Source organism: Aulonocara stuartgranti (genome assembly GCF_965226115.1).
Source record: "Aulonocara stuartgranti genome assembly, chromosome: 9".
NCBI classification, from domain to species: domain Eukaryota; kingdom Metazoa; phylum Chordata; class Actinopteri; order Cichliformes; family Cichlidae; genus Aulonocara; species Aulonocara stuartgranti.
The window spans coordinates 22,422,992-22,443,891 of NC_138960.1; the positions used below are offsets into that span (position 1 = coordinate 22,422,992).

Genomic DNA, 20,900 nt, shown 5'->3' on the forward strand with positions numbered 1-20,900 from the left:
CTTTGGAAGAAGTAAGGATGCACTTAGTTTTTCACAGGACTCTATGCAGTCTTGTGAAAAAACTCCTTTTTTCTTTGAAGGCTTCTTCCACTGAAGCTGAAGTTTGTCTTGAACTCCTTTCTTTGTCTTTGGTGCCAGGTATAATTCACTGATTACCATTTTGGAGTAGATCTGCACTCTGGTTCCTGGAAAGGGCTTGAGAGCATGTTAAGCAAGGCAGGGATCCAAATCACAGTTTGTGTGACCTCAGCTCACAGCTTTGTGTTCTCAGCCGTTACTATAGCGTCCCTGCTGCTATTTACAGTAAATAAACATGGTGTTTTAATGAACAAGGCACATGCATCAGCTGTGGCCTCCTGGACATTATTTTGTCATTTCAGAGCCCATGTTGAGATGAAAAAGGCGATGTTTGTGTAATCCTTTGTTTCAGGAAATGAGGCTGATGAAAGATGCAGGCTTGGATACATTTTTTATCACCAAGGTGGACACTGTCTGGACATTGTTCCAATTCAGAGGTTTTACAGAAACAATGGATGACTTTGTTGGAAACATACAGGATGACAAAGGGAATCCTTTCTCATTGAAAACCCACTAGTGTATTTTTCCTGTTTTGGTAAGGCCCTTTGTGTTTGGAGCATCATTCTTTATATTTTGCTATGAGCAGTAAAAGTGTTGGTGTCAGCCTGTGGTCTGAGCATCCTGGCCGATGGTTGTTTTTGTGGTTGTGGTCAGTATGATCCGACTGCGTCTAACTGTGTAGGCGAGTGGGAAAGATGACGAACTGGTGTCCGCTTTAATGATGAGGAACCAAACTAAAGGAGTCTCTGATGGTAAACTGTGGTCAAGGAGCCTGACGCTCGTGGTGTTTTTCCACTGTCTCGTGAAAGTTCATCTTCCTCTCATACTGAGAAATTTGTCACTCCAGAAACTTTTCTATTTATCAGGTCTGATCCGACTATATGCACAGACAAGCTTGCTGAGCTGCAAACCTCTCCATATTTTATTTATTTGTTAGGTTTCGTGCATCTGGGCTGTGTTAGTGTGTCAGACATTTGAGAATGTGTGAAAGCTTGTTTGTAGTGACTGACAGAGGTGGGACCAAGTCATTGTTTTGCAAGTCTCAAGTAAGTCTCAAGTCTTTATCCTCAAGTCTCAAGTCAAGTCTCAAGTAATGTCAGGCAAGTCAGAGTCGAGTCTCAAGTCACTGGTGTAAAAGTCCGAGTCAAGTCACAAGTCTGAAACTTTGAATTTCAAGTCCTTTCGAGTCTTTAAAAAAAAAAAACGAAAAAATAATGTTGCAGTTATATGCTAAATGTAAATATTAGACCATGTAATTTTAAAATCTGTGTTTTTCTCAACACATGACAAAATAGTGAACTTAGAAAATATACACAAATTGTGAAATTGCACCTCTTTAAAATGCAGCTCAATTAAACCTAGCTCCAAGAATAATTTTCACCGACAGTTCTGAGATAAGCTGCATGTTATTCTTGGATGCGGTTGTAGGACTGGCTTTAAAATCGCATGACAAAAATATCATACATAAATAAATGATTTTTTTTTTTAAATATCATTTAAAAAAAAAAACTGCATCACCAACGTAGCCTGGACAACATTTGCTAGTTAGATGAAGTCAGCTATCTCATCGTAGCATATTTATATGCATATTTATAATCATACGGTTCTTGGAGTGAGTGCATACACTCATGAAGTTTAGTAACTTCAGGTCACTGCAACAAGCCCAGGTACAGTTTACCGACGGATGGGTGCAGGACCTTGAAATGCACCGTGTAGAAAGTAAAGACCATCGTACGTATCATAAGTTTACCAGTCTCACAAATTGTTGTCATAAATACACATTCCTTAACCGTTTATTAATAGGACCTTTGAGCTCAACGGTAATTAATTAGCAGTGGAAATAATTTCTGGTAGCATTACAGAAATGTAGCAGTGACAATAATACTGTATGCTGTAATCGTACTGGACAATTAGTGATACAAAAAACCTGTTTTATCCTGTGAATAAAAGTATATGTTTTTGTCAATGTACCATAATAACAGAAGTGAAACGCAATATTGTGTCAGGACAATTCACTATTTATGCACAATAAATAAAGGAGCATAGCGCGACAATTTCTGTTCAGCGCCAGACTTGCTTGTAACCTATATCACCAATTATGTTAAGAAAAATGATGTATTAACTACTAAAAAACACTGACCTTCGTGTAAATGCTTGGAGCAGACTAACCTGTGAGCTGGAGAGTTCTGGGACGTTATATTTGATCTTTGAATGGCTGCGATCCAGGCCATCCGTCGCCTCTTTGTTACTTCGGAAACTTGGCTTGAACAATTTCTCTTAAACGTCGTAATCCGATAACAACCGATCTCTTTACCCGTCGGCTTCCCGTGGCTGTCATGCGACCGGCTATTGCAGTTAATAATACAACAGCTTCTTGACATTTTTGTGTTTCTTTTTATCGCTGTATAACTGATTTCAATTGAAAGCCTGCGTGCGCTAGTACCGCTTGCCACGAGTTCCCAGAATCCTTTGCGGTTCTACCCGTGAATGACGTCACATTTTCAATCTCTATATAATATGCATGTTAAATTTTATATTTGGGGTAAAATATCAAGTCTTTTCAAGTAAACCGGTTCAAGTCCAATTCAAGTCCCAAGTCATTGGTGTAAAAGTCCAAGTCAAGTCACAAGTCTTAGAACATTTTTTCAAGTCAAGTCTAAAGTCATAAAATTAATGACTCGAGTCTGACTCGAGTCCAAGTCATGTGACTCGAGTCCACACCTCTGGTGACTGACTCATTTCCCTGTGTCTGCTTGTCACACAAACAGACAGTTGTTATACTTTAGACTTTATTCATTTGGGTAAAGTGTGGATATGACTCTTTGTCTTTAGGAAACCTTTTACGCTAAATTGCAAGATCTTTCAATATTGTGGAGGAAAAATCAACAATTCCGTTTTGTTTTTTTTTAAATCAGGAATAAGACCCCAAAAGAACCCATGGAGGGTGGCTTTTTGCCTTGATGGTTGGGCTATGTACAGACTATATACACAGCTTCTATCGCGCTATATTAGGTCTGTTACTGGCTGTCGCTGTCCCATGATTAATTAAACACAAAACCATCAAACTGAACTGAATAGACTAGCAATATCTGATCGATACCTGGATCAGATATCATCACCGATATCAGTCAGAAATATCGATATGTAATCGTTATCTGATCCAGCCTTTAGATCAGTATCGGTATCAGTATTAATATCTGATCCAAATATCAGATTGCCACATACTTAGCATATACAGTCCTTTTTGTTTTGTCACTTGTGACCATTGCAAAAATGCCTCCAGGCAGTTATTTGTAGTTAACAAAACAATGCCTTTTCTAAAGGAAACCGAGTTTTCTTGTCCTTGATTTGACTATTGTAAAAACCCTAACATCTACCTCGATTCAAGGAGCGGTATGCCTCAGAAAACTTCACAAAGAGCTGCTGTGAGGTGAACAGCTGGTTTTATTTGCTTGCAACAGTAAGACAACACACGCATTATCTTCAGAGAAAATAAATGAAAGAAAGCGGAGCTCTTTAATTAATAAGAAACTTGTCCTTGCATTTATTTGGAATTATCCAATTAAATGCTTCTTCAAATTGTCCTGATCTCATAAAGTGTGCAAAGTGGCCATGACCTCTGAGGACACAGAGCTGGCGTGCAATGTGACCAATTTATGTGCAGGCCCAATGGAAACTGTGACAATAGAAACTAGATATGTTATGGTGGACACACCTTGGTGGTGATGTTGCAGCTGGCCAATGTAGTCATAGCCTTTGGAGGGAAAGTGGATACTGATGGTAGGATTTGTGTTTCACATTAAACATAGCCTGTCACAAGGTAAACTTGTAATTTTTTCTCAGTTGCACGTTGGCCATTTGGTTGGGTTGAACTAAAAAAATGTGAAATCTCTGAGTTCTTAGGAAAGTGAAAGATTTTACTTCTAGCCCCGAGGGTAATGTAGCTTCTGCTACTGAGTCAACACAAGCCAGTTAGAAGTGTATCTGCTTTAGTTTGTCCTGTGGTGATGATTCACGTTTATGGAATCCAGCTGTAAAAAAAGATGGACAGTTGACACACAAATAAAAAGAAAAAAACAAGCCGATTATCCAGGAAGTGACCCACTGGAAAATAATCAGCAGGCACGCTATGACCTCTGAACTGGACAGTTCACTCATGTGTGGACACTCAGGTTTAAGCTTTTCCATCTGATGTCTTTTCTCTTTGTTCTTGTAAATTAGCTGTGAAACCGAAGTCTCTCCTTTCCTATTGTGATGTTTGCCACGTGTTTTGTGTCACGGCAGCTGTCAAATTTGAAATTCTCCACTTAATCCACGGAGCATCTGAAGCTCATCAATCAGGGGTGCACTGAGATGGAAAAGAGTTTAGCCTGTGCAATAGTTCATACACTTACAAAGTGTTTTGGTATCATTTCAGCGCAGCAGATTTGTAAACACTGTCAGCTTGTTTGGATTGGAACAGCAGCACTTTGATTACTGTGAGCTGATGAACTGATGTGCTCACTTCATTGGGGAAGTTTGCACGAGCTGACACTTCAAACATGCCAGCAGTTATGAATGATTCAGAAAAGGCAATCATTTATCATGGCCATATTCCCAGAGTGCACTTCTCTGCTTACAGTTAAACCAAGCCGAGGAAAGACTTTGGTAACTCCTGATGCGGTAATCACTTTCGCTCCGTGCCCTGAACCGGACCTGTGTTTTTGAAAAGATTAACATGTTCCAGGCATGAAAACCTGCTAATACACATAAGAAGGCAAACAAGGCTCTTAACCTGCCTGAGTACTGCAGTTTCCACAGTTTTCTCTCATTTCTTTGACTCATGTCACACTTTCCTAATCTTTCTGTGGCCACAGAATGAAAAGAAGTGAATATTTTGGCAAGACGAGAGTCACAAGTTACTGATTTTTCTTAAAAACGTCTTGCTTTGAAACACTTCGACAAGATTTATGGGCTTCTGTGTTGTCATCGTTGGAAACAAATGCTCAAGGCCATTTTTTTATGGTACAGTTTTGAGTTGAAAACATAAATCTTCTCTGTTTAAGTTGAGAGAGTAAAGTTTGGATCAGGAACAAAAGCATTTTAAAAACTGCCAAATCTCTATAGTTTGCTTCACATTTACAGACTCTTCTGTGTTAGCAGTTTTACTATGATGCAACTTAACTGATTTTATTCAGACTAATTGTTCTCACCTGTATCGTTTCCTGCAAAAAAAAAAAAAAATCCAAAAGCTACCGCATGAAATCAGACAGATGCTTTCTTAGAAGTTGGTGGTGAGCAAAGAATGTTTTTAGGTGTGAAGTTAATTGGAAGAAATTGGAAGAAGTCAATTAACTGCTTCAGGATCCTGCAAATAAATAAATAAATACTCATAAACAGTTCTTAAAATTGAGTGTTTTTTAATCTCTTCACATTTAGTAAAGACAAAGTGCAATTCAAATAAAAACCTTTTTGTTTAAATTATAATTTCCTCAGAAAGAAGATCACCACAGGTATGGCCATAAACTTTAAAATTTGAACATTAATATCTGTGCAACAAAAGAAAAAATCCCAGTGGTAAAATTATATATCTATAGCTCAGGGATTGTCTTTCCCTTAAGGAAAAAGTAAATGAAAAAAGGATATTGGTAATGTTGATGCTTATTACTTATAATCGTCGTCAAGAGCACCAAATTCCTTGGTGTCCACCTGGCGGAGAACCTCTCCTGGTCTCTCAACACCAGCTCCATAACTAAGAAGGCCCAACTGTGCCTCTACTTCCTGCTGAAGCTGAGATAAGCCCATCTCCCTCCATCCATTCTCACCACGTTCAACAGAGAGACTATCGAGAGCGTCCTGAGCAGCTGCATCACTGTCTGATATGGTAAAGGTGGATTGCAGTACCCTCTCTTCCCTCCATCACGGACACTTACAGCATTCACGCCATCATCCTGTTCGGTCTAGTGTTGCACTGTCTTGTCTTTTTTTTTTTTTGCAATTTTTGCACATTGCACTTTTACGTAGTCCCGTGTTGATTGTCTGTTATATGTCATGTGTAACACCAGGCTCTCAGAGGAATGCTGTCTCGTTTCACTCTGTACTGTACCACTGTACATGGTTGAAATGACAATGTATGATAAGTCATACACCAGTCAGCCTCTTACTTTTTAATGTATAAGTCACCTTGTACTGCCTAAACAGCCCTGACTCAGAAAGGAGATCTCTGTGGGTGTTCTCTGGTATTAGGTACCAGGATGTTGGCAGTGGATCCTGGTTGCTGTAGGTTGCTACGTGAGGCCTCAGTGCTATGTGAGTACATTGTGATGTGGGAAATGTGGAGGCTGTATGAATACTTGGCTTCTTTGATCCGTCCCTCAAACCTTTCCTGAGCAGATTTTACAGTGGGAAGGGGTCCTGCTAGGGGAGGCCTTCATTAAGGGCCACTGGGGGTGGCAATTTTTTGGTAGGTGGCATGTGTCATTGTATCATTACATCATCATAAATGCCAGAACCCAAAGGTTTGTAATAGTTGACAAATTCCAGTCAAGTCCAATTCATGGACCTCCCAATTTGCAACCACCGGGATCCAAAAGATCTACCGCGAACATCCCAAACTCTACAACAGGTTAAAACAGCTTGGCTGATTTGTTGGTTTACCTCCACTGAAGATATGCTTTTAACAGTGTGGGTACTGGCCCGATACACTGAGTGCACCTTAAGGCATATGAAGTAAAGTAGGTCTTCTTGCTGGTCAGTGAGGTAATGGAGGTGTCATTTGAGTTTGCACAGAATCAATCGCATGGAACGATTACATCTAGAACCCCCTTTTTCAGTTTCATCCATCACTTGCTTGTACTCTTTACAGTAAATCTCCTGTTGAGGTTGACCAGGTGTTCCACCTCCTCTCCAACTTGACACGGTCTTTGACTGAGGTCTAACAATCAGTGATCTTACAAAAAATCCCTTCACACCAATAAGAATAAATGATGTTGTTAACTTTGGCATCGAAACTCCCAGTGGGACACTGAGGATCCAATCGGAGCTGGATTTTTAGTTTATTTAAGAATTACCTCACCATATAAAACACACTCGAGCGCAATGTGTGGTTAAACCTTTGGCACTAAGTGATTCTTGCACTTTACAGATCCACGTATGATGGGAACTGACTGGCTCCTGTTAATCTGAATATATCTTGTATTCCTTTATAAAAAAATTTATTCCAGGTACATGAAAAGCAAATACACCCCCCCCCCCCCACCCCCCAAAACACAAAATTCACACACACTCACACGCTACATTCCCAACCTTTACACACACACACACTCCCTGAACTGAAAATGAAAACAGCTGTGTTCCCGTCAGCACTGTAGAGCTCACCACTCATCTGTCATGAAAAATATCCTTGAAAAGGAATATTCCAAAAGTGTCCCCACACGCTAAGGGCCCCTAATTTCATTCCACAGTCCTGACACTGCATTAAAAAAAAAAAAACCTACACACCGTTTGCCTCCGTTTCTCTGGGAAGAAATCTTTTCACACAAGGCGACTGAAAGAGAGGCAGTTTGCTGAGAGAAGACTAAGTTCAGGAAAATAAGCATGTCGCTGAGTCTAAACAAGTCAGTGGGGGGGATTGTTTTTGTGTCGCTTCTCCACCAGGACCCCCGAGGGAAGAGCTGGCCTCTTTAATGTAGTCTCCAGTGCTGTTTATCCAGATGTGGGCCTCCTGGAGTCCTTAGCGAACACCAAACTCCACCTACACACTTTAGGCATTTCTGATTCAGAAAAATGCTCCATAGGAAGCAAAGTGTATTGACTCATTTGGTATTCTTTCATGTTTTTACGCAGGAATCCAGGAGGGCACCCAGTGCACGAAGTGTAAGAATGAATGGGCACTGAAGACCTCCATAGCTCTGCTCTATGTGCTGTGTACACTCCTCACCATCGCTGTTGCTATACTTGGATATAAAGGTAAAACAAGCTGCCCGCCACGCTCCTTTCCACTATCACTGTAATCTAACAGAATAAATTAGAGGATGGCAAACACTTCTACAATGACGCCCTTTGTTTTCTGAAATGTTGAAATGATTCACTTACATTATGTTGATGGAGTAACCATCCAAACATATCATTAGTTTTCTCTTTGTGCTGCCAAGAGCTTCACTGTTTCATGACCGTATGAGACCTCCTGTGTGTGAGGCAAGCAGCTCTCTGTCCCTTGAGTGGACTTCAGCATGCTCAAGTATGACATGAATGTTCTTTTGCAATGCTTCATTGTCATTATTCAATGTTTCAGTAATGGAAAGTATGACAACACTTCTGCCACATCCACGAGGAAAACTTAGCAGTTTTACCCTCAATTTACTCTCTCTACATTTCCTGTTACAGATAAACACCCTGTTAAACCAAATCCCCCCCCCCCCACCCCCCCACCCCCGCCAAAAATCCCCAAAAACATTACTCAAGGAGTTTTAGATTTTAAAAAAATGCGTGTTTACTTTCTTGCAGAGTCACGTGAGAGATTTCACCTTCATGTGTAAATATGAAGTCACCAAAAACAAACAGTGATTGAACTCAAGAGAAACAGCTAACAAAACAAATATGCCTGGCAGTGCATTTCACATGCGGGGTTGACTCCAAATACTCTATATATTGTGAATGGAAACGGGAAATAGCCAGAGAAGATGATACAGTACTGTGAAAGGCTTTAGCCAATCCCCATTCCTTTATATTTTGATAGGAAAACAGGAAATAGGTGCATATAGAAATCAAAACATATATAAATGTACAAACATACACAGTATATAAAACAAAAATGAGCTTGAAAGTCAATATTTAGTGTGACCATCTTTATTCTTCAACATAGCCTGAACTCTCTTAATCAGCTTTCTTGTCATTTCTTTAAGTCGTCTTCAGGAATAGTTTTGCAGACTTCTTGAAGGACATCCAAAGCTTTCAATGTTTCTGCCTTTTGTATTGTTTGTTGTCAAGACGATCCCACCTGCTTTAATAATGTTGAGATCTAGGTTACGGGGAGGCTAATCCATGACTAGGGATGGGTATCGTTTAGGTTTTATCCGATACCGGTGCCAAACCGGTACTTTTGAAACGGTGCTGGTGCTTAAACGGTGCTTAAACCGGTGCTTAAAGAATGGAGAACGCAAAAATTGGTCCAAAAACCTCTTGTGTTCAGCTGTTTTTTTGTAAAAAGATAACAATGCTAGCCTTTTCTGCCGCTATGGGGCATATATGGTATCACTCTTGGCTGGAAGCAGTGCTTAAACAATGGAAAAAACACAAACTTTGTCCAAAAACCTCTCATGTTTAACTGTTTTCCACTTTTTCTTTGGTCATTTTAGCCTTTTTGGCCAGGGTGAAGGGACTATCTGCCATTAAACAAGAAGACAGCCGCATGTAGCTATGATGATGTTTGCTAGTTCACCTTACATGCATTAATGTAATAACGTGGTTAGCCTACTCAACGTAAATTACACACGAACAACATTAAGCTACTCACGCAGAGAAGAACGGCTGCTGCTGCCATCATCATCCGTCATCATTTCTGCTACACTGGCAGGGCTAGGGGCCAGGACTCTCCTCTTCGGGTTTTTGGGGGATGTTGCTAACTCCGCGTCCGATAACAGGCACCACACCCGCAGTAGATGTGCACGTTGTGAGGTCTCGCAGCAAGCTATCAAAATACGGCGCATTTTGCGGCTTTTAAAAAAAAACCTATGCGTCGCCAGGTGTTTCATCGGATTTGAGGTGTTACCTCCTTTGACAGTATCACAGTATCAGCTTAAAGCACTTGTTGCAGGCTGCTGAGTTTGCATATTTTGCTGTGAAGTACAGCCAGACTTTGACCGCTTCGCATTTTTAATCTGTAGCTCTGCGCTAAAAGAACGTACGAACCTGGACCCGCCTACTATCCTCGGAAACGTAAAACGATTGGCTAGAATCTAAAGTGTATCACAGCTCACAAAAAAAAGCACCAAAATAAAGCACTGAAATGTGCGCTACTTTTCGGTCTGGTTACTACCGTTTATGTCAGAACCGGTGCCATGATGGCACCAGATACCAGTACCCATCCCTATCCATGACTGATAGTATATGACTGTAACAGTAACACACTCTCTCCTGATCTCCTCTGTATATACTGATGATTTAAACCAAAAAATTTACATTTGGATTCATCATTCCATAAGACCTGTTGCCACTGATTTTCAATCCAGTTCTTGTGTAATTTGGCAGACCTTAGTCTTTTCTCTCTGTTTCCCTTCCTTACCAATGGCTGTTTGACAGCCACCCTTCCACTGAGACCATTTCTGATGAGGCTTCAGCAAACCGTTGATGGATCAACTGAAGGGCCAGATGTAACTGATGTAACTTTTGCATACTGTTCATGTAGATACCGTGGGGTTTTTTTTTTTAGGTTTTTCGTCCTCCAGTAGTCCTAAAATTCCTCTGAAAAATATTGCTCAAGATCCTGTTAAAGAAATATCTAAAGAAATAATGGGTAGCTGAAGACTTTTCAACAGTACTATACTGTACTAATATCCATTGGTTTCTTCAACAAGCAATTCGAAACATTGTCATTGTCATAATATGTGTTTTTTTTCCAAAATTGGATTTTCTTTCTTTACCTTTCGGCAAACACTGTCTTTGTTTCAATTTCCTTGTGCTGACAGATCTCTGTTCGTGAGATTCTGGTTGTTGGTTCAATGAAGTTGGAGATTGGCCTATAATTAGCTAAGACTGCTGGGTCTAGAGATGGCTTTTTAAGTAAAGGTTTAACTACAGCTAGCTTGAAGGCCTGTGGTACATAGCCGATTATTAGAGATAGGTTGATCATATTTAAGATCGAAGAATTAATTAATGGCAGGACTTCTTTGATCAGTTTTGTAGGAATGGGGTCAAAAAGACACGTTGATGGTTTGGAGAAAGTAATTATTGAAGTTAACTCAGAAAGATCAATTGGAGAAAAAGAGTCGAACTTAACATCAATGGTACTAAGAGTAGCTGGAGATGATATTACATCTGTGGGATGATTATTGGTAATTTTTTCTCTAATGATAAAAATTTTATTTGTGAAGAAGTTCATGAAGTCATTACTAGTTAACGATGGTTGGCTCAATAGAGCTCTGACTGTTTGTCAGCCTGGCTACAGTGCTGAAGAGAAACCTGGGGTTGTTCTTATTTTCTTCAATCAGTGACGAATAGTAAGGTGTTCTGGCTTTGCAGAGGACTTTCTTATAAAGCAACAAACTATTTCTCCAGGTTAAATGATGATCCTCTAAATTTGTGACACGCCATTTCCTCTCCAGATTGCGAGTCATCTGCTTTAGGGTACTTGTTTGAGAATTATACCACGGAGTCAGGAACTTCTGATTAGAAACCTTAGTTTTCACAGGAGCTACAGTATCCAGAGTCGTACGTAGTGAGGAGGTAAAATTATTAACAAGATAATCGACCTCTGTTGGGGTAGCGTTCAGATAGCTGCTCTGCACTGTGTTGGTACAGGGCATTGAAGATGATAACAGTGGGTGGATTATATTCTTAAACTTAGTTACAGCGCTTTCTGAAAGACATCTACTTTGATAAAGTCTACTCTCCACTGCTGTGTAATCAATTATTGTAAATGTAAATGTTATCAGGAAATGATCAGACAGGAGAGGGTTTTCAGGAAACACTGTTAAATGTTCAGGTTCGATGCCATATGTTAAAACAAGATCTAGAGTGTGATTAAAGTGGTGGGTGGGTTCTTTTACATTTTGAGAGAAGCCAATTGAGTCTAATAACAGATTAAATGCCATGTTGAGGCTGTCATTCTTAGCATCTACATGGGTGTTAAAATCACCCACAATAATTATTTTATCTGAGCTGAGAACTAAATCAGATAAAAAGTCTGAGACAGAAAGTCTGAGTTTCTGCCTTACACAGACAGAAACTCTGTGTAAGGCCCAGGTGGACGATAGATGATAACAAGTAAGACTGGTTTCTGAGTTTTACAGCTGGGGTGGACAAGGCTAAGCATCAGGCTTTCAAATGAATTAAAAGTCTGTCTTGGTCTTTCGTTAATTAATAGGCCAGAAGGTTTGCCAATTATCTATGAAGCCCACATCGTTTCTGGGACACCACTCAGACAGCCACCAATTTAAGGAGAACATGCGGCTAAACATGTCACTCCTGGTCTGATTGGGGAGGGGACCAGAGAAAACTACAGAGTCCGACATTGTTTTGGCAAAGTTGCACACCAATTCAATATTGATTTTAGTGACCTCCGATTGGTGTATCCGGGTGTCATTACTGCCGACGTGAATTATGATCTTACTGAATTTACGTTTACCCTTAGCCAGCAGTTTTAAATTTCCTTCAATGTCGCCTGCTCTGGCCCCTGGAAGACAATTGACTATGGTTGCTGGTGTCTCTAGCTTCACATGTCTGAGAACAGAATCACCAATTACCAGAGTTTGACCCCCGGCGGGTGTGTCGCCAAGTGGGGAAAAACGGGTGTCCCTGGGGCTTCTGTTTAGGACTATGCTTCCTCCTCACCGTCACCCAGCCGCCCTCTTTCCCCAGCTGCTTGGGGTCTGCCGGGGAAAGCCTAGCGGGGCCTACGCTATCTTCGGCTGCACCAGCTACAGGGGCCTGGCTAGCTACGCGTGAATGAAGGGTGCGAAGCCGAGTCCCCAATTCAGTAATCCTGGCCTCCAGAGCTGCAAATATGCTACATTTGTTACAAGTATCATTACTGCTAAAGGAGGCCGAGGAGTAACTAAACATCTGACACAATGAGCAAGAAAGTGCAGGAGGGACAGGTGAAGTAGCCATGGTATGCATGACTACAAACATCAGTCGTGAGCATGTACAGTATTTGTCTATGTAATTTGGGTGAAAATACCCTTTAAATTTCAACTTCATCTGACTGTCTGTCTGCCTTCTCTCTTTTCTCTCTCTTCTGCTTGCTTTCTTTTTTCTTTCTCAGCAGGTGATCCAGGTGATTGATATATGCATTTTTTTTCTCTGCCCGTTCTGTTGGTTTTTGTCTTTTGCCCTTCTCCCCCGTCCCTCTTCTCAGCTGTTTCTCTTTCCCTCTTTCTTTCTCCCCTTCTTTCCCCCAGTCAAGTCTGTCCCGTATTCAGTAAGTGAAAATAAAATAAACAATAAAAGGTGAATCAAATGGACCATTACGGCAAGGCTGGGATGGTCAGTTTGGTAAAGTAAATCCGTTGGGCATCTTTCTTTGCCTTTAGACAACAATTCTGATGGCAAAAGAGCCAAACGGGACAGGCCCAAAAAAAAAACAAAAAAAACAAAAAAAACCCAAAAAAAACAAGTATCATTACTGCTAAAGGAGGCCGAGGAGTAACTAAACATCTGACACAATGAGCAAGAAAGTGCAGGAGGGACAGGTGAATTAGCCATGGTATGCATGACTACAAACATCAGTCGTGAGCATGTACAGTATTTGTCTATGTAATTTGGGTGAAAATACCCTTTAAATTTCAACTTCATCTGACTGTCTGTCTGCCTTCTCTCTTTTCTCTCTCCACCCCGCAACCTTCTCTCAGTTTATTTTACCAACTCCCCCAAAGCTCACACCTCCGGAGAAGTTCTTCAGGCTTTGTGGAGCTGAACTTCCTGGTTGGCTTTTTTTTTCTAATTTTTTCCAGGTCGGGAAGCAGTCCCGCCGTCTTTTGGAGGATTGAACTCTGAATGTTCCTGCTATAATTGTCTTAAACATTCCCATATGTGACTGCTCTATGTCCCCGTCTTATTTTCAATTGGTGAAAATGGCGTGAAGTTAACATGTTCGGGGCTTATCTGTGTGCCTTGAGTACACGAACAATGATGTCCCCCTACGCTGTGAGCTCAGCCGGTCTTTCTTGTTCCTCGCTGCATGTTTTCAGGCAGGCCTAATTGATCCCAGATGAGAAGTGAGTGAACTCAGTGCAACTCCAGCAGAACCCACTGAAACTGGGTTTTTACTGGCACTGAAGCACTCCTCTGTCAAGGGAACCACAGCTCAGCCTAAACACACTCCCAGCTCCAGATGGTTATGTAGTGAGACCCAGAGTCTTCTACGCAATAAACTTGTGTGTCTCTCCATCACTGACCCACAGAAACGTCCTGTATGTGGCTCTTTTGTTCTGATGCAATTTAATCACAGAAGTGTAATTGGGAGGGAGTGACCCCACTCTTTTCTCCTGCAGCTTGTTTTCTCAATTGACAGGACCAAAAGCAAAATGAGGTTATTCTCAGAGCTCATGGGTTCACGTCCCATTAATTTTCCTCAAAGAAAAAGGACCAGAAGCCTGCGACTCTCTTTCTGAATTCCAAGCATAAAACACCAAAGAGTGAAATACTGACATTTCTCTATAAATTAACTTTAAATAACTTTCGGTTCATGAGCAAAAAACATTTCAGTGATCAATTCATCATTTCTGCTGCAGACAGAGTCCCTATGCAGATGTGTTTTTTGTTTCCTGTTCTACCTGTTTTAACTAGTGAAATTTACTGCAGTTGACAGCTAATGCTAAACTGTCGCTGTCCTTTTAGCTAATGTGCTGGCCTTCTTAGATTCAGCGCAATCCCACACAGGAGTTTGAAGTTCACTCACTTCATTAAAAAGTTGCATAAGAGAGTTTGATTTTACAAGACAGCCCGGACAGAGCCGACACACAGTTTCAGAACCCGTCCACACAAAATCTTGGAAAGAGTTCAAACTGAGTACAAAACAGCTCATTTCTACAACATTTGGGCCTATGAGGCAAAATAATGCTTTACTCTGAAGCCCTGTTGTAATTTCAGCTTTTTGCATGTGTGTTTTATGGTTAATTTTACCACTGTGTGATGCAATGATCCTCTCCCGAGGCCAGCCCATGAACAGAACATGTGGAAAAGTTCCAGAAGCTTCTACTCATGTTTAGCTTTAGTTTCGAGGTTAGTGTGTGTGTGTGTGTGTGTGTGTGTGTGTGTGTGTGTGTGTGTGTGTGTGTGTGTGTGTGTGTGTGTGTGTGTGTGTGTGTGTGTTTGCTAATGAAACAATGTGCCATAGGTGTAGATTATGATAGGTCTGCAGAGCTTAAAGTTTATATGCTTTTTTTAGGTGTTTGTGCTTCATTGTACATCTGGTTACTGGAAATGCGTTACATTTAATTTTCTGTGTGTGCAGTATTTCCTATCCAACTGACCTTTTAGAAAATTATGTGGTACAGTTGCATCGCAAGACAGTTTTACTGGTTTGCTTATTCCCAGAAACAAGTTTAGGTAGGTTTTGGAGAGGGTTAAAAAGCCAAAGACGGGAAACATTTTCAGAATTAAATTTCCAGACGTTTTTTTTTAGCATACAATCTGAAAACAGATGAAAACAGCTATTGTAACTCAGTTCAAACCACAAAATCAGCCTACCACGATTTCTAGAACTCACCAATTAAAAAAAGTTGTATGTCCTAGTTTAGTCTGTACATTTTTTTTTAAAAAATATTCAAAACTAAACAGAGACACACTTCATGCTAACATTAATCTAAAGCATTTTGATGCTTGCTCCCATTCAGGGGAAAATATATATTTAGTTTCTGGTCAATAATTAAACCCCTTGGATTCAGCCGTTATCCTGAAGTAAACAGTTCAGATGCAGCTTCACAGCAGAGGAGCCAATGCTGTTCCCACTTACAGGATGTGTCCCCCTGGTGAGACTGGAGGTAGAAGCGGGATGCATCCCTGGAATCCCAGACACATTCCAGAGGAAATGAATGCCTGTGTCGCCTGTGGGGGCGTGAAGAGCCTCCCTGCCACAGAGTCTGTCTCCACTGGTCATCTTTGATCCGCTTGTTTACTGAAGCCCCCCCCCTCAGGTCACTTCCTGTCCCCTAAGGCCCTCTGCAATGTCCTCCTATGCACCTAACATCTAAGCATTGGTCAGTGACCACCCACACCATCATTGCTGAATCAGTGTGTCTTCCTCCCTCTCTCTCGCTCTTTATTAATGCCTTTTTCCTTTTCAATGCACAGCAACTCCATATCACTTTACGTCTGAATCTGGTGTAACCCAAGGGATTACATTACTGAGGGTTTGTCATTATTACATGCCTCCAAGACATGTGGACACATCTCCTCTATAGTGTATGTCAGAGACTTTAATTGGTTTCCTCTCTGATCCCATTTATATACGGTGTCTGTGGTTGCAGGCAGTTCTGTCATACCTGTTTTGTCTGTTAATGAAAGACAGAGCCTGTGAAGCTAACCTTTGTCTTGCCTGCCCTGTTTTCTTTACAGTGGTGCAAAGAGTTGACAGTGTGTCTGAAGGTATTGCAAACTATGGAGGAAAGATCATTGCTGTTGAGACTGATTTGAAAAAGCTAGGTATGTATCTAGGCTCACACGTTGAAGTCAAAAGCTGTAACTAAAAGCTACAGTAAATCATCGACATGTTTTTTTTTTTATCATTTACTGTACAAATCTTCATCTTCAGATGATCAGACCGGAGAGAAGTCGGAGAATACCACCACAGAGATCCAGGCTTTTAAGAACAACATCTGGACCCTCCAGAGGCAGCTGACTGCGGTGGAAGAGCGCATCCGCAGTGATCAAGTTAAGCTGAATCAGCTGCAGAACATTGGCTCAGACATCCAGAGCAGCCAGGGCTCCATTCAAGGACTGCTGAACATTAACACAGCCACCTTGCGCTCTGTAAATGGCAGTCTGCAGTCGTACGGCAGCATCATTGGGGGTCTACAGGAAGACACAGCTAGGTTGCAAAGAGAACTCCAACAGCAGGTAAAACTCCAAAATCAGGCACTGCTCAGCATTAGCAGTCTCAACCTCACTCAGGACCAGCAGAGAGGTCTCATTGCTGCTCTGCAACGCTCAGTCGATGACACCAGCCAGGCTATTCATAAGATGCGCAATGACTTTCAGAGCCTTGAACAGAACACCCGACAGACCCGCTCTGATACAGAGTGGCTTCGTAGCAAAGTGGAAAACCTGCAGATCTTGGCCAGTAATACCTCAGCTCTAGCAAAGTCCAACAATGACAGCCTGGAGGATGTGGGGACACAGCTCACTTTTATTGCTAACCAGCTCCAGAACACCAGCAGCCTGGCAGAGGTTCATGACCAGACTCTGAGAGAGATCATGGATCAGCAGAGGGACTTCGGCAACCTCACATCTACAAAGTTTGACCGCCTAGAGGTGCGACTGGATGAGTCGGAGCAGAGTATTGATCGTGTGACTGGCAACATCAGCTTCACCACACAGCTTCTTGGTGCAATCAATCTAAACCTGAATGATTTACGCACTTGTTCAGAGACAGTTGGCCGTCATTCAGACTTCCTGCTACACCTCAACAACAGTATGGCTGACGTGAGGACAGACGCAACGAGTCTGAGGTCACAGCAGGAAGAGCTGGCAGCGCGTATGGACAAGGAGGTCACAAGCCTCTCTATTGTCATGGAGGAGATGAAGCTGGTGGACACCAAGCATTCACAACTAATAACCAACTTTACTATTTTAAAGGGTATGAGAAGTGTGCCTGCAAAATTTATTATATGAATCAATGCGTGTTATAAATGTTACATTTTATTTTAACTTTCTTGCTAAGATTAAATTGAGAAAGTTAGAGAATGTTCTTTTGTTTCAGGTCCCCCTGGTCCCAGAGGGCCAAGAGGGGACAAAGGACCTCAGGGACTACCTGGTCAGTCAGGCCAGAAGGGAGAGAAAGGAGACAAGGGAGCTCCTGGGATCCGAGGACCTAGAGGAGAGCAGGGTAGTCCAGGACCACCGGGCCTTCCAGGGTTAAAGGGTCTCCCAGGCATACCTGGCAGCCCCGGGTCAAAGGGCCCTAGAGGGTCAGGAGGCAGAGCTGGACCACCTGGTACTAAAGGAGAACCAGGTAGTGCTGGTTTGCCTGGAAGAGATGGACAACCTGGTCCTCAGGGTGTACAGGGCCCACCAGGTATCCGTGGCCCAATTGGACCACCTGGGGAGCAAGGACCAAGGGGACTGCCAGGACCAGTAGGGCCCTCAGGGCCAGTAGGACCACCCGGACAACCAGGACTACCAATCCGGGTCCCTGCAGTTCCTTTTGGACCTGTGTCTCTGCAGGATGAGGCAGTGGGTCCTACCATATGGGCTCCAGGTATGACTTCATAATCAGTTTCAGAATGATTATTTTGACTTAGTCAGATAGCATATATTTACTTTGGTTGGTAACTAGAATATCACCATATTAGTATCATGTTTAGCTTGTTACCAATTTTCATGCCTCCATGCAAAATATAAAGCAACTGCTAGCAGCTGGTTAGTGTAGCTAACTAGGGTCTGCAAGGGGTGTCAAACTCCAGGCCTCGAGGGCAGGTGTCCTGCAGGTTTTAGATATAACCCTGTTTCAACACACCTGAATCAAATGATTAGTTCATTACCAGACTTCTGGAGAACTTGAAGACATGTTGGTAATTTAGCCATTTAAATCAGCTGTGTTGGATCAAGGACACATCTAAAACCTGCAGGACACCGGCCCTCGGGCCTGGATTCCGACACCTGTGGTCTAAAGGCTAAAAAAGCACCAACTAGCCATTTGCGTACTAGCCAATTTAGTCACAGGAGACCTGTTAGATTCCTTTACAGCTCTGTATTTTTATTCTGGGACTCAACTAGAGTGGTCTAGTTTGCTGTCTCTTCATACTTTTTCTTGATAGATATAGATATATAACTATGTGGTTAAAACTACATGTTTTACAGGAATGCTAGGCAGAGCCAGGTTTGTGGTACTTTCTGCTAAACTGAGCTTTTTTTTTCTTCATCTCACATCACTTTAGAAAAAAACAAATTGTACAATGCTTTTTCAATATCTTGCAGGATGCCCTGCGGAATGGCTAAACTACAAAGACAAGTGCTATTTTTTCTCCAAAGACCTGCAGAGCTTTGATCATGCAAAGACAACCTGTGAATCAATGTCTGGTTCATTATTAATCATCAACGACATGGAGGAACAGGTGAGTCGCACATCTTGTAATCTGACATTGCTCTCTAGTATTTGTGAGTTTTGACTGAGTTTTCTTTCTGTCCTCATGTGACCTCAGAAATGGCTGAAGAGGCAGATCTTTGGCAAAGGTTACTTCTGGATGGGTCTGACCGACAGGGAAAAGGAGCGCACGTGGCGCTGGCTGGATGGGACTGAACCTACTTTTACGTCAGTATGACAGTAAATTAGGAAATGCTCAGGAGGGATATTTGTTTCAGAGAAGAACTTCTTTCCAATAAAAATGCCAACAATAATAACAACTGTAGGTTTTCAGTTACATGAAACATTACAAAATAAACTTTGAAAACCCTGTGAAAATCTTATGAAAAGTTTGTGATTGCACAGAGTTGAATGTAGACCTCCAGTGCTCAAGTCTCGTTGCTGCCTATTTAAACAAAAGAAACACATTCAAATTCATTCTAACATTGTTTATAGAGGCACGTCCAGTGAGAGCATTTCACTGCTTTTCGGTGAGATAAACACTAAAGTGTACAAAACTGCAAACAGAACAATGAGACGAACAGTGAAAAAGTTTAATGCAGCATTACTGAGAAAAGTTAACCACAGGGATCTGCCTTCAGATCTAACCACCGAAAATAAAGGCATATTCAATGGAAAATTGTTGGATGCGATTTATTTTATTTGCTTTTCTCCTAGGCTCTTAGATCAAACACAGTAAATCTAACATGTGATCGCCCTCTGTTGTTCGCCTGCAGGAAATGGAAGCCAGGTCAGCCCGACAACTGGGGCCACGGCCATGAAGAAGGAGAAGACTGCGCGGGTCTCACCCACGAGGCGCTATGGAACGATTTCTCCTGTGAAGATCTCATAAGCTACATCTGCGAGAAGGAAATGGAGACCTGTGCGTCATCATCTGTCTTGCCCGTTTTCGCTCCACAGTAATTGTAATCATATTTTGCTCACTACCTTAATGCTGATCCCTTTTCTTTTCTTTCTTTCCCTCAGCAAGATCACCTGGATCATAGTGACGTGTTCAGTCTGAGTGCACAGTGAGCAGCTAGACTACACCCGTGTGGCACTGGTCCAACTGACGCAGCACATGGGACAGTCCGTATGGAGAGAGCAAAGGGACAATTTTGAAATGAGCCCACGGCTGCAACAGTAAACATCTCTCCAGTGCTGATGAGATGCCTTTCTCCTCCAAAGTAAAGCCAGTCCAACATTACCAGGAGTGCAATACAGCAGGGTGACCAAGATAGGAAGAGAATCTTTTTTTTAATAACCAAATCAACTGATTTATATATATATATATATATATATATATATAAATATTTTTATATTTTTTTGGAATACATTTTATAGAACAGTACTCAATGTACAACCGAATATCTGAATGTATATTTCATTATGCAATTTTTGTAGGAAAATATGAAATCTATGAAGCCAAATGGACTTTGGTAATGCTTCTCTTTATATAATTCCAAAAGAAAAAAGAAAAAAAAGGAATAAGGTGTGCAAAATGATGCGCAAAAAACATAATGTCGCTGATATGCTATCTTGAAACTGTTATCTAACCTCATGACCATCTATATAACACGAGTAGGAAATAAAAAATATAGTACTCACGTATAAACTTAGAAAAATGCCACAATCAGCTTGAGTTTTAGTAAACGAATTTACAGAGTAAGACTTTATGTATGATTTACTTTCTGCTATTACATACATAAATATGTTCATGAATAAAACTGTGGATCCTTCATGCATTTTCTGCACTTGGATATTTTCCTGCAAAACAAAGAACTATGAAAGAAATGACGGAATAACTCACAAATAAACAGATAAAATCCACAGGGTGGTTGTA

The 20,900-nt window shown here is 41.4% G+C and overlaps 1 protein-coding gene across 1 annotated transcript in view; it reads left to right on the top strand.

Annotated features, from left to right (window-relative positions):
• The window catches only part of LOC309714934 (collectin-12-like), a 50,205-nt gene extending 29,318 nt beyond the window's left edge, over window positions 1-20,887 (top strand). Inside the window, exons 3-10 of the mRNA XM_082547663.1 lie at window positions 7,903-8,025; window positions 16,333-16,419; window positions 16,529-17,572; window positions 17,696-18,193; window positions 18,913-19,049; window positions 19,137-19,246; window positions 19,795-19,940; window positions 20,045-20,887. Of these exons, the coding sequence (XP_082403789.1) occupies window positions 7,903-8,025; window positions 16,333-16,419; window positions 16,529-17,572; window positions 17,696-18,193; window positions 18,913-19,049; window positions 19,137-19,246; window positions 19,795-19,940; window positions 20,045-20,064 (2,165 nt within the window). The 3' untranslated portion in view covers window positions 20,065-20,887. The remainder of the gene's footprint in view (window positions 1-7,902; window positions 8,026-16,332; window positions 16,420-16,528; window positions 17,573-17,695; window positions 18,194-18,912; window positions 19,050-19,136; window positions 19,247-19,794; window positions 19,941-20,044) is intronic.
• The last annotated feature ends 13 nt before the right edge of the window (window positions 20,888-20,900 follow it).